Raw genomic sequence first — 13,179 nt, 5'->3', positions numbered from 1 at the left:
CACACACACACACAGAGAACTGCCAGTGACTGCTGAATGCCTCTGCTATAGCTTGCCCGCTGCAGTAGCTCCCGTCAATCCTGTTGGGCAGCATGCAAGGCGCAGACAACCCACAATCACGAGCGTGCAGGGCAGGTCTAGCGTGACAGAGGAACGGTAGTAGGCCAGACGACGTACCTCCTACCACACACACCACGAAGAGCACACACCCACACACACGCATGTAGTTTCCCATGTCGAGTTGCTTCTTTTTGGCTTTCTAAAAAAAGCCGTAGAGAAAAAGAGAGTTAGGGCTATACCTTGCACTTCCCTTCAAGGGTGAATCTGGGCTTATCCTGGATTCATCTAGGTATATACATTTGATGTCTTATTATTTTCTATATTGATTGGACCTACCTTTTCATGTGAAGTATTGAAATCTTCTTTAAAAGGTCCCTTCATCTCATAGCCTTACATTACTTGACTTCCTTTTCATTTATTGTTTTAATATGCAAATGTGAATGTTCACCTTGTTTTGTAATCTAAAACCACACAATTCTGGAACATGCAGATACTTTGTCTTCCAGATGAGCTAAAGAGTGTAAAAGCAGCCTCTTTTGTAAAGCTTGAAAGCATTCTGACAACCATCAATGACCTTGAACGTGGATTGGAAATCACAAAGGAAGAGATAGGGATTGCAAGGACAGACCTTAGTAATGTCTCTGCTTTGCGCTCAAAATTTATGGACGCCATGCTCCCTTTTTTTGAGGACTGCTCTGTCCATGTAGCTGAGCTGAAAGGACTTTTGAATGCAACTCTTGAAAAGCTTAAAAATGTTTCTGAGTATTTTGGGGAGAACTGCAAGGAGGAGCCACCGAAGCAGATGGACCTGTTTCGAACAATGCATCAGTTCTTGAACATGTTTCACCAAGTGAGCAGGGAAATTCAGGAGGGCAAATTGAGGCTCAAAGTAGAGCAAAGGAATGGCACAGCAACGAAGGGCAAGGGTTGTGATGACAGCAAAGCTACATCATTGGGTCCAAAGGGAGGCTTTGAAACCGGCGGAAAAGCCCATGTTATGAAAAATCTTTCACAGTTGAGCAAAAGTTTGGATTCCGCATCATTCAGTCCAAAGGGAAGCGATGACAGAGGCAGAAAAGCTCATGTTATGGAAAATCATACACAGTTGAGCAAGAGCTCAGATTCTCCGTGCTTACTCATGTCCGGAAACGATGAAGCTCAAGCTGAAACCAACCCTACAAGGGAGGGAGAGGACTGCATTCCTGATGGCTGCATAGACTCCAGAAGCAGGAAGAAAATTCAGCAGTCGACGACGTCGTCTTCTATCGAGGAAACAATAGCAGTGAAGGAAATCTCCACAGCTGAGCTTCCATCAAGGTCCATTGCTGCACCCCTCCTTGGATATGACTCTGATTGGTCAACAGGTTGACTCGCAGATTGGTCAGATGGTGTAGTCATTTATGACAAACTTGGCAAAGCTATCTATGGGCCTCCTTGAATGAGGTTGTCATGCAGCAGGTAAACATTCTCGACATCAGCTCAAACGCTGGTAAAGGGGCTTACCCACCCCCCAACCTGATGATCCATTAAAGAGGTGGCTTACTTCCTATTAAACATTAGAGGTCCAATCAACAGATGACGCTCTATTTTTTTAGTAGCCTATGTCACTATCAAATAGGTCCTCTACTCATAATCAACTTGGTGAGAACAAAGGAGCACATGTAAGGCAAGCCACCACAGAGGTTGAGAGTAAAGCTTCTGAAGATAAAGAGTTGCCATAGACCCATAGACCTTGATCACCCTCTCAAAATTTGGCAAGTAGCTCCATTGAAGAAAATATCCAATGTTCAACCTTGCTGTAGTCCTCAGATAATGAGTTAGGACATTAGTGTTTGACTCTATATCGCAAGATCAATGATTTCTTAAAAACTAATTCAAAAAGGGATCTTGCACAAGCATTCAGTAATTACAAAATCCCATTCTTGCATGGTAACCCAATCATGTTCCTTATCAAATTCAAAAGAAGGATAACGAGAGCCAACCTTGACTCTTTCAATCACTAATTTGCCTTTTATAACGTGAATTGTCTAGTTCAACATGAAGGACAGAGATTAAATTGCAAACATGCGGTTTTTCTTAAAGGAAGGTCGCATGAACTCTCTTGGTATGAGAGAAATCAGCCCAAAGCACATATTATCATGCATGAGTTGTATCCATAATATGTCCAAGTCACACAACAAATGACCATGAAAAGTATCCCATACTTTCATAGAAATTTGACGAGTGAGTTTGTGCGAAATGAAAGTCAATGACCACAACAAGCATCTCTCTCTCTAATTGGAGCCATCATCAAAGGGCATGTATGTAGGGGCGATGATAGATCTTGAGTGCTATTGCCTATGTGGCATTAGCAACCACCCTTCAAAGTTTTTTTATCAGAGGGATCAAAGGGTATTCAGTTGTGCCACGTTGCACTTAGCACTTGAAATTTATCCGGATGGTGTATGGCACGAGAATATAGTAGGTGAATGGTGAAACCTTCTTTGAGGTCTAGATATCATCAAATGAGGATACGGTCTACTTACTTGGGACTAATGAGTTGCACACTTCTTTTGTGCTCCCACGCGGAATCGGTGAGGTAGAAGATTGGAGCTTTCTTATGCTTCAACCACAACTTGGGGTTGTAGATGTTTTCTCGGTAGCATTGATAACCATGGCAAATGCAAGTCCCTCCTCACAAAAAGAAATGAAGGAGCTCTCCTAGCGGCAATGGCGTTGAGGTTGATGGAAATTGAGGCCATTGAATGATAATGATCACTAGATATAGCATATATATCATTGCAACTCTAGGCGCTATGCCAAACAGAATTGCACGACTCCTTCACATCGCAAGAACACCAATGTTTTTTCTCACCCACTCTACTAACACGGACAACACATCCTTCACCCCCATCTGAATAAATTTCAAGCGCTTAGTGCGACGTGGCACAACCGATTCCATGTGGGAGTAGACAAGAAGTGTGTGGTTAGTCCCAAGTAAGCATACCATATCCTCATTTGGTGACATCTAGACCTCAAAGGAGGTTTCATCATTCACCTACTATATTCTCATGTCCTACACCATCCGGATAAATTTCTTGCGCTTAATGCAATGTGGCACAACCGAATACCCTATGATCTCTCTGATCAAAAACTTTGACAGGTGGTTTCTAGTGCCACGTAGGCACTAGCGCTCGAAATCTATCATTGGTCATATCAACTAGCACACTCGACACCAAATTTCTTATGGGTTTTATGATAGTCCAAGTGTTGATCATCTAAGCATTCAAAAGAGACCTATGTTCTCATTTGACAATAGTTATACTAACGACAATTACATCGCTAGTTCAAGACTATGTTTTGCATTGTCAAAAATGCCAAGGTATCAAAATGGAGGTCCCTTGCATCCAAATCAAAGTTGGAAAATATCTCCTTGAATTTTGTTGTTGTTCTCCCTTGTACTATACAAGAAAATGACTCTATATGGGTGATTGTGGACGCGGGCTGATGACTAAGATGTGTAAGTTTATATCCACAAAGTTAAAACTCCTACCTTAGCACACTCTTTGTATATGGTCTGCTCACTAGCATAGTACGCAATTGTAATCCCAAGTTATGTAACCCAATCTAAGTACATATGATTATTTAGAGATAGATGGCTAGACCGAATGAGTCAATCCAATGCTTGAGGATATGTTAAGATCATATCTGAGCCAAAAGCAAGTGAATAAGGAAGACTATCTATCGATTTTGAATTTTTCTTATAACAATGTGAAGCATGTGACTACAAGGTTCAATCCCTTTATACTAATGTTCAATTTTTAGCTTAGATCACCAATTACGATCTGATTGGCAACCATAAAAGTTAAACAAGTCAAGGAATTTATCCAAGACCATGTGAATATTTGAAAATTAGTTCACGAAAATCTTTGTATAAGACAAATTTACTAATGAGAAGTACATCAAGTCACTTTCAACAAAATCTCTACAACAAAATGTGTGTGTGTGTGTGTGTGTGTGTGTGTGTGAGAGAGAGAGAGAGAGAGAGAGAGAGAGAGAGAGGGAGGGAGGGAGGGAGATAGCACTCAAACATGGTGTGTCAAAAAGGATTATAAATGATGAGTCCACTATGTGATCTTAGAATACATTAATGGTGAGACTAATTAAGAAGTGATTAGTGCAACACTAGTAAGAACAATTTAAGTTAAGCCTAGTGGAAATATAATAATTTGCTAGCAAGAACAAATGGGGAGAAAATTAAACTGTATATCAAACAAGTGGGTGAAAGAAGTGAAAATTGTGTTTGGTAAGTTTTGGCAAAAAGGTCCTTCAAGGGCTCTTAACATCCAAGACAAGGCGACCCATGAGAATGTGTGGCCCCCTTCATTGTAAGGATTCATTTTACAAGGCTATCTATGCACCAAAAGTAAAATATTAAGAACATTTTGTAACTAATTTTTAAAAATGTTCATACTACCAAGAATTTGAATTATAAATATAAAAATCACAGTGTGTGGTGCACACACACACACACAATATTTGGGGTAAAATTCATTGACATATTACATCAATGTAGAGGATACATGAAATGGATGGGCTTCACAATGAGCCATCCATGCCACAAAAACATCTCAAGTCATTGGGTATCAATCCTAAAAATCAAGAATATTCTCATAAACAAGCCCAAAAGTACTCAAATGAATTTAAATTCAAACTGGGAAATAATTAGTGGTCCATGGTTAGAGTATGAGAATATCAATATCAATTGAGCCAACAACTTTGGCACAATTTCCAAAACTTCAAAGGGCCTTCCACTTATGATAGATGGAAAGCAAGAAAAGTCTTTACTTTCTAGAAAAGCAATAATAGTTATCCTAAAGAATCAAAGATTTAGTATGTAGGTGTGACTAAAGATTTGAAGGTATGGTTTGCTACCATTGTTTGACATGAAGAGGGAAAATTTGTTGAGAGGTCATCCATCCCAATATTATTCTTGAGCAGGGAAAAGCTTTGTAGGAGGTCATTGTGCACTTAACTAGAAGAATTTCCAAGCCGTTTCCTCTAGAAACAATGGGTTCTTCACAAGTTCCAAAGTACTCTTGACTGGTAGTGAGACAGTGGTGGAAAAGTGCGATCTATCACCAAAATCATTCATAAAGCATTTGAACCAAACACACTCAATCATAGCTATGAAAGTTATCATATGCATCGCTCTTTTTTTGGCATCATAACATTTTGGTACAAATATAGCCATATAACGACCACGCTACCATGCAGCCTATTCTTAAGGTTGTAAGCCCACCTAGTACCATTGGCATTTTTTATCACATGAAAAAATTAGCATCATATTTAATTTTCACAATTGCCAGCTAGCTTTTGAATTTTGTGCCTCATTAGATCAGACTGACTCCTCCTTATCCAATTGTTACCATATATGAGGTAGTGGTGTGTGTGAATACACTTAGGACCGTCAAAAGAATTTTTTCGCTCACTGGAGATTTTTTCCCATGTGCATTGTATATGTACCCATCATTCTAGGGCCAACTTACCTTTCCATTTTGCACTAAGCAATATACTCTCTGTTGTGTGCCTTGAGCTTCTTCATCTTCTCCAAGCTCTGTGTGTTTCCCTACAACCCTAATTCCAACAATTGGTATCATAACACGTTTCATCATCTCGAGCATAGTCGCCAACACTCGTCTGCTCACTTTCTCCAATTTGGGTGAGCTTTGTTAAGTATGGAGCCCGATTCACCCCTTGTAATTTTTAGTCTTAAAGATGCACATTTGTAAGGCCCCCATTATGAGGAGAATCCATCGTGTTTTTATATTAAAAATCGCTCACCAAAAAGCACAAAAATCATGCACCATTCATCGGAACAACGGCCGAAAAGTGGTCAGAAAATGGCCAGTTGGTTGGCCAATCGGTTGGCCGGTGGGTGGTCAATAGTCAATGGCCGATGGTCAGTGGATGGAAGTCTTTGGCCGGTGGCTGATGGTGGTTGCTTTCCCATGGACGTAGCCCACATTGGATGAACCACGTATATCATGCTCTCTCTCTCTCTCTCTCTCTCTCTCTCTATCTCTCTCTCTCTAGTCTCTTGTGTGTGAAAATTATCTCTTTCCATTAAGTAAACTACTATAATATCTACTTAGCTACGCCCTATTTCCTAACAAGCTTTGGGGTGCGTAAACAAGTTGACAAATACTTTCGGACTGCTCAAAGAGCTTGGTTTGCTCAGAATTTTCACTCGGGCTCATTTTGGCCTCCATTTCCACTACAAGCAGTACTATGCATGCAAATTTGTCCTTTTGTGCAAAATTTTTGTCAATGCAATTTTCCACGGAGCAGGTCCCTTACAGTCTTCTTTGGGTTGTGCTACATACCACATGCTAGTCCTACTTTGTTTTTCTTGTATCCAAGTAGTTTTCACATTAGGTGCAGTCAATCGCCACGGCTGACAACAATACAAATGTTTTCAAGATGTTTTTTGTTGAGGATAAACTGGATGGGGATAATTATCCAATGTGGGCTTACATGATGCAACATGTTCTTGTGTCAATGAGAATTTGGAAAGTTGTGCAGGGCATTGATGTACGTCTAGACACCTTCTGCGGATACAGGCTTTGTTGAGGAAGGTGCAAGTTTTGGTGGCAGGTCTGTTGCTACTAGAGTTGTTTTGCCTATAGTTGAGCAATCTTGTTGGGATGTTAGAGATGCGCAAAATCATGCATTGATTGCATTATCTGTGAAGCGCACTATTACTCCTCACATTCACTTAGCAAAATTAGCAAAACAAACTTGGGATATTTTGGTCGGTCTTTATGCAAGTCACAATGAGGCTAAAATTGCATTGATGTGTAAAGAGATGGAGTCGAAGATTATGCAAGAGGAAGATGGCATGAAGACTTTCCTTGCTAGTATCAGTGATATTAATGAGCAACTCATTTTTGCAAGTGAAGTTCTTTTCACCATTTCACTTTGTGCAGACTGTTCTTGATGCATTGCCAGATTCTTACTAGACTTTTGCTAGTACTTGGAGAGTTATGACCCAAGGAAACCGTCAAGATGTCAAATTTGATGCATTATGCCCATTGTCATTGCAAGAGTCACTTTCAAGAAAGAACGAGGATAAACAGCGTGCAGTTGAACGGGCTTTTGTTGCTGCCAAAGGAAAGGTGGTAACAACAATGTAGCCACTTCTCATGGTTCTTTGGTGAGTAGAAAATCACATGTTTCCAATGCTTCTACTAGCAGCGCCTCGTCTGAAATTCTGGTGAAAAGGAAAAAAAGAAGATGCATTGCCATTTTTGCAAGGCTAATGATCACTTGATAAAGCAATGTACTAAATTGAAGGAAAAAGAGCCCAAGAAGAAAGAGGTTGGTTTCATTACAAGCACAGTTATTGTAGAATCTTTTGGGAAAGGAGATTGTGATATTGATGTAGATGCAGAGTGGAAATTTAGTGCAAAGTGCACTTATGATCCTTATGTCCATGATGCATGTATGTCAATTACTGGAGACTCACATGATTGGTACTTTGATAGTGGTGCTACAAAGCACATTACCTCACATCATGACTTGTTTACCTCTCTCGAGTCTGTCCCTCATGGGAATTCATTCACTGGTGCCAACAATGCCTCTCATCCGATCAAGGGAGTTGGAAAGATTGTGCTAAATGTTGCAAATAGAAAATCTTTCACACTTGTTGATTCACTTTATGTACTAGGGATAAAAAGGACCCTTTGTTTGTATCTACACTTCCTAGACTTGGTCTTGCTGTCAAATTTGTGGATGACAGATGTACAGTTCACGATCTCGATTTTGGTGATGAAATGTTGCATCTGGAATTTTGTGTTGTGGGTTGTATAAGCTCACTTTTTATGACAAGTGTGGGCAGAAGTTTGTAAATGTAGTTGCGGATTCAAAGGCTTTTTCAGATGCAAAACTTTGGCATGCACATTTTGGGCATCTGAATTTTGCTAGTATGTTGTGTTTGTAGAAATCTGATATGATTGCTTCTTTGCTGCCTCTTGAAGCACCTTCCAAGCATGTTTGTGAAGGCTATATTTTGAAAAAAATGCAACATTCAAAGTTTCCAAAGGATGATCCAGTAAGGGCTACATGCAGGTTGCAACTTGTGCATAGTGACGTTTGTGGGCCTAGGCAAACTCCATCCTTAGGCAATTACCTATACTTTGTGACTTTCATTGATGATTACTCCATGCATGCATGGGTGTATCTGCTTAAAGCTAAGTCCGAAGTGTTCATGTGCTTCAAGTAATTTTTGGTTATGGTTGAAAATGTCTCTAAATGTACTATGGGTACCCTCCATTCAGATTGAATATATGTCTCATGATTTTAATGCATTAATGGGATAAAAAACCAATGTACACTAACGTATACACCTCAACAAAATGGTGTTGCTGAAAGGAAAAACAGGTTACTTACGGAGATGGCATGATATATGGTCAAGAGTCAAGCTTTGCCACATTCATTTTGTCTTGAGGCTATCATGTGTGCTACTTATGTACTTAACAGGTGTCCCACTAAAGCCTTGCAGTCTATGACTCCTTATGAAGCATGGCATGATAAAAAGCCATCCAGTGATCACATGCGCTTTTTGGACGTTTAGCTTATGCTTTGGTGCCACAAACGCAGCCGAAAAAAATTGGATGATAAGGTTGTTAAGTACATTTTTGTTGGGTACAATATTGAAAGCAAAGATTACAGGTTATACCATCCACAAACAAAACATATCTTGGTTTCACGAGATGTTGTGTTTGTGGAAAATTCAGTTCAACCTTTGTTATCATGCACCACAAATAGTAATGTAAGCTCACAAGATATTTATAACACTTTGTTGCCTCTTTTTAATGGTGAAAACTTGAATGTAAATTCCAATGAGGCAAATGTACAACTTATGGGGGTTTTTGAAAATGTTACAAAGCGGTCTATTACTAATGCAGATGTACATGATGTACTTGATATGGAAAGGGTTTGAGAATGATGAGGCTAGAGATATGCCAAAATGGCTGGTGCATACTTTGCATGACAGTAAATTGGATACACCTACGTCTAGTCGTACTCATTCATGTTCTGGCCATGCATCAGATTTTTATGCTTTGGTGCAAAAAGGCATAAATTTGAAGAGATTTTTCTCCCACTTTTCGTATGACTATTGTTTGTTTTCTATGAACATTGGCAGCTCACTTTGGATGGGATGTACATCAATCAAACATTGTTACTACTTTCTTGAATGGTGATATATTTGAGGAAGTTTATGTAACATAGCCTCGTGGTTTGTCAAGAAAGGACAAGAAGATAAAGTGTGCAAATGTAAGAAAGATTTGTATGGGTTGAAGCAGTCTCCTTGTGCTTGGTATGAGAAATCTGACACTCATTTGGTTAAACGAGGCTTTTGTAAAAGTCCAATTGAGAGCACTTTGTATGTCAAGCATGAGGGTGATGTATTTCTCATTGTCATTCTATATGTAGATGATTTGTTGATTACTAGTTCAAATGAGACACACTTTGTTGAATTCAAGTCTGATTTGAATGCTACTTTCAAGATGAAAGACTTGGGACATTTGCATCATTATTTGGGCTTGTGTCAAACAAGCTACTTAGAGACATTACTATGTAAGTTTGGACTTGAGGATTGCAAACCTATTGCTACTCCCATGATAACAAGCTTGAAATTGAGTCTTAGAAATGCTAGTGATTTTTTTGATGTCACTCTTTATCAAATTGTTGGTGGATGCCTTATTTATGTATGCAATACAAGGCCATATATGCAGTTTGCAGTCTCACATGCTAGCAAATTTATGCATAGCCCACGATCTAAGCAAGATCTAAGCATTGGTAGGTTGTCAAGATGATATTTTTCTACTTGAGTGGCACTTTACATCTTGGATTGTTTAATCCCAAGGGGGCATCATTGCCGCCACATTTTACATGCTTTTTTGAACTCATATTGGGCTGGTTGTTATGGCATGCGAGTGTCCACAAGTGGTTTTTGTTTCATGCGCGACAGTTCATGCATATCATGATTGAGCAAGAAGGTAATGTGGCCTCTTTCTATTGTGAAGCTGAGTACAAGGCAATCTTCATAGATATGATTGAGTGTGTATGGTTGAGATGCCTTATGGCTAATTTTGGTGTTGGACAAGACACTGCCAACATCATCTACATTGATAGTGAGAGCGTATTTGCAGTTACGAGCAACCCGATTTTTCATGCTTGCACAAAGAACATTGAGGTGCATTATCAATATGCCAGAGATAGACTCTCATTAGGATAGCTCAAATTGGCTTCTATGCTGACATGGAACAACCTTGAAAATATGTTCACAACGACGTTGCCTCGTGAGAAGCTCCAAGCTTTCCGCAAAGCTTTGGGTTTACTCCCCTTTGTGGATTGATCATGTCCTCAGGGCATGGCACTTATCTATACACTATGTGCCAACTCTCATTCATCGCATCACTCCCACGATATTTGTTACCATATATGTGGTAATGATGTGTGTAAACACACTTAGGACCAGCATGGTATTTTGTCCCTCACTAGGAGGTTTTTCCCCCGTGCATTGTATATACACCCATCATTCTAGGGCTAACTTATCTTTCCATTGTGCACTAAGCAATATACTCTCTATTGTGTGCCTTGAGCTTTTTCATCTTCTCCAAGTTGTATGTGTTTCCTTGCAACCCTAATTCCAACACACACATACTTGCAATAGGCAAAGCAAAGCAATCCAATGCATAAAAGGCATCATGAGAACCCAACTAGAAAGGAATGGAAATAGAGGAATCGAATTTATTATGACATAAAGTCTGCACTTGCCATTTTCGCATATTTCTAGTGAGTCATTGTCAACCCTTTCCTCATCACGTACATGATGTACATTTTCTTCAGTCTTAAGCTAATTCAAAACATCACCAGAAACCCACATAGCTTCATTTCCTACCTCCTAACGCTCAAAGTGGTTGGTCAACACATGTACAAAGATGAAACAATGTACCATACATTTCTTGAGAGTGAGCGTGTGTCTCTTTGGTACATGGCAACAATGGCTGCATAACATTATCCACAAAAATTGCACCTCAAGTAACTAAGATATGCTTAGATCATGGTAGGTACATCTTGTAGACCTTGCTTTCCAAAATCTTGCTAGCAAAATACATTTTACAATGTTGTCATCCAACTTTAAGCATTGTTGCTCAAGTACTAAAGCATAGGCCAAACAACCAAGGAAAATAAGTAAGCAATATAAGGCCTCTTAAAGGCCAAGATTCATATCAAAGCAACCATCTTAGATTTTTTGAAAACGTAGCAAATTGGAAACATTTAAATGAACAAAACATATATGTCAAAATTTTGCATCTGCATTAGCTTTTGAATCTAGTAATATGCATGCTAAATGGCACATACATTTGTCTCATGCATTGAACTTATACAAGCACAAACTAAAGTACCATATGTCACAATTATTCTAGATGAACAGTGTTTTTTTTTTGGGGGGGGGGGGGGGGGGGGGGGGGGGGGGCATTTCACGGCAAGGTTTTTTTGGAATCTAATGAGCAAATTCCCAAAGATTTCTAAAGGGAGGTTCCGATCCCAAACCTATTGAAATTGACTCTCTCTCTCTCTCTCTCTCTCTCTCTCTCTCTCTCTCTCTCTCTCTCTCTCTCTCTCTCTCTGTGACAAGGCTTGACAAGTGCTCAAAAAACCTTGACATCTATTTCAATCCTAACGCCATGTCTCTATAGAGGTAAATATTGCAATACATGCCACCACAACCAGCAAGATAATCTAGCATTGCATCACTAGCTTGGGCGAATGTCCCTAAAAGCCACATGCAACAAGATATTGTGCACGTTATATTTAAAATTTTATTTATTTTTACATGAGAGTGCTAGCTAACTCACTGAGCAAGGAAACCGCTCTTCTCTACTCCAAAACAAAATGTTACTCCAATGCCATCAAGATTCCATGGAGAATGTTAAAATGTCTCATGAATTTTAGTCATCATCGACATCAAAGCCCTCTCCATGTACGACAATCTCTTCTACTCTACAATCATAGAAGGGAACAATTTGAAGACTTTGAATCATGCACAAACATGACGAGTACTAGTTTCAACACTTGTGAAGGAAAAAGCAACACATCTTTGATACATAATCATATTTACAGGATCAGTAAAACCATCAACAATTGTGTACGTACAGATTGGCATGCACAAGAAAATCGTGCGGGGATGCCTAAGGCCACATGCATGAGCTTCTTGTGTCATTGTGGAAAAATGGTCAACACAGCACGTTGTTGTGTCGACTACAATTATGCCATGAGAGAGGAGAAACTTTGTTACTAGTGTGAACATACTCTCCATGAGTTCTCTATAGAATGTGCTCCATGATGGTATAATGCCTATGCGAGAGGTTATTTTTCAATGAGTCGATAAGTCTGTCCAAACTAGTTGCACATCATCAAGCCTACAATTTTCATCCATGAGCCCTGTATAAGATATAAACCCCAAAAAATGACGGATTTCTTGTCCTACGATCACACAACTATACAATCAAAACCACAAATTACTATTGTCTAAAGCCTTTAAACATTGAATACTTAGGCAAGTGTGCTCAGCTGATCATAGAGCATATAACGTAAATGGTTGATGTCAGCTTGTATAGTAAGGTGCCATGGTACTACTCTACAAACGGTGCAAGGGAGCATGTCCACATCAGAGTGCATGGAAGCTCCACTTGAAAATAAAGTGCCCTTGAGCCTTAGAAAATAGTTTTATTAATTAAGCCAAGACTAACACGAATTGAAATAGCTTACTAGATGGTGCATCAACCATTGTGCCATCAGATGCAATCGCACGATGCTCAAACTATTGTTGGCTAGACTCACTCTACCTAGAGGTCCTAGGTGGACTATCCTTGCAGCCCCTAGAGTTAAAATCCTTGGAATGACTTGTCCCTTTGGAGATTATGTGCCTGTGAGAGCCACCCTCTCGAAAAATGACCCCCCATCATGATGCTCCTCTCTCTCTAATATTCCTCCTTCGATGAATCCTTAGATTTAGAAATGGCCATCCATCCTCTCTTCTTCCCGCTCTTTGGTTGCTCCTTTTCC

At 39.6% G+C, this 13,179-nt stretch overlaps 1 protein-coding gene across 4 annotated transcripts in view; it reads left to right on the top strand.

Moving 5' to 3' along the window:
- The window catches only part of LOC147447619 (uncharacterized), a 54,933-nt gene extending 53,032 nt beyond the window's left edge, over positions 1-1,901 (top strand). For all 4 annotated transcript variants that reach the window (XM_086523343.1, XM_086523344.1, XM_086523342.1 and 1 more), the window contains one exon: positions 551-1,901. In XM_086523343.1, coding sequence (XP_086379469.1) covers positions 551-1,429 — 879 coding nt within the window. In that variant the 3' untranslated portion in view covers positions 1,430-1,901. The remainder of the gene's footprint in view (positions 1-550) is intronic.
- The last annotated feature ends 11,278 nt before the right edge of the window (positions 1,902-13,179 follow it).

This window comes from Adiantum capillus-veneris, chromosome 11, assembly GCF_014529385.1.
Source record: "Adiantum capillus-veneris isolate H3 chromosome 11, ASM1452938v2, whole genome shotgun sequence".
In the NCBI taxonomy this organism is placed as follows: Eukaryota; Viridiplantae; Streptophyta; class Polypodiopsida; order Polypodiales; family Pteridaceae; genus Adiantum; species Adiantum capillus-veneris.
This window is presented reverse-complemented; position numbering and strand designations above follow the sequence as displayed.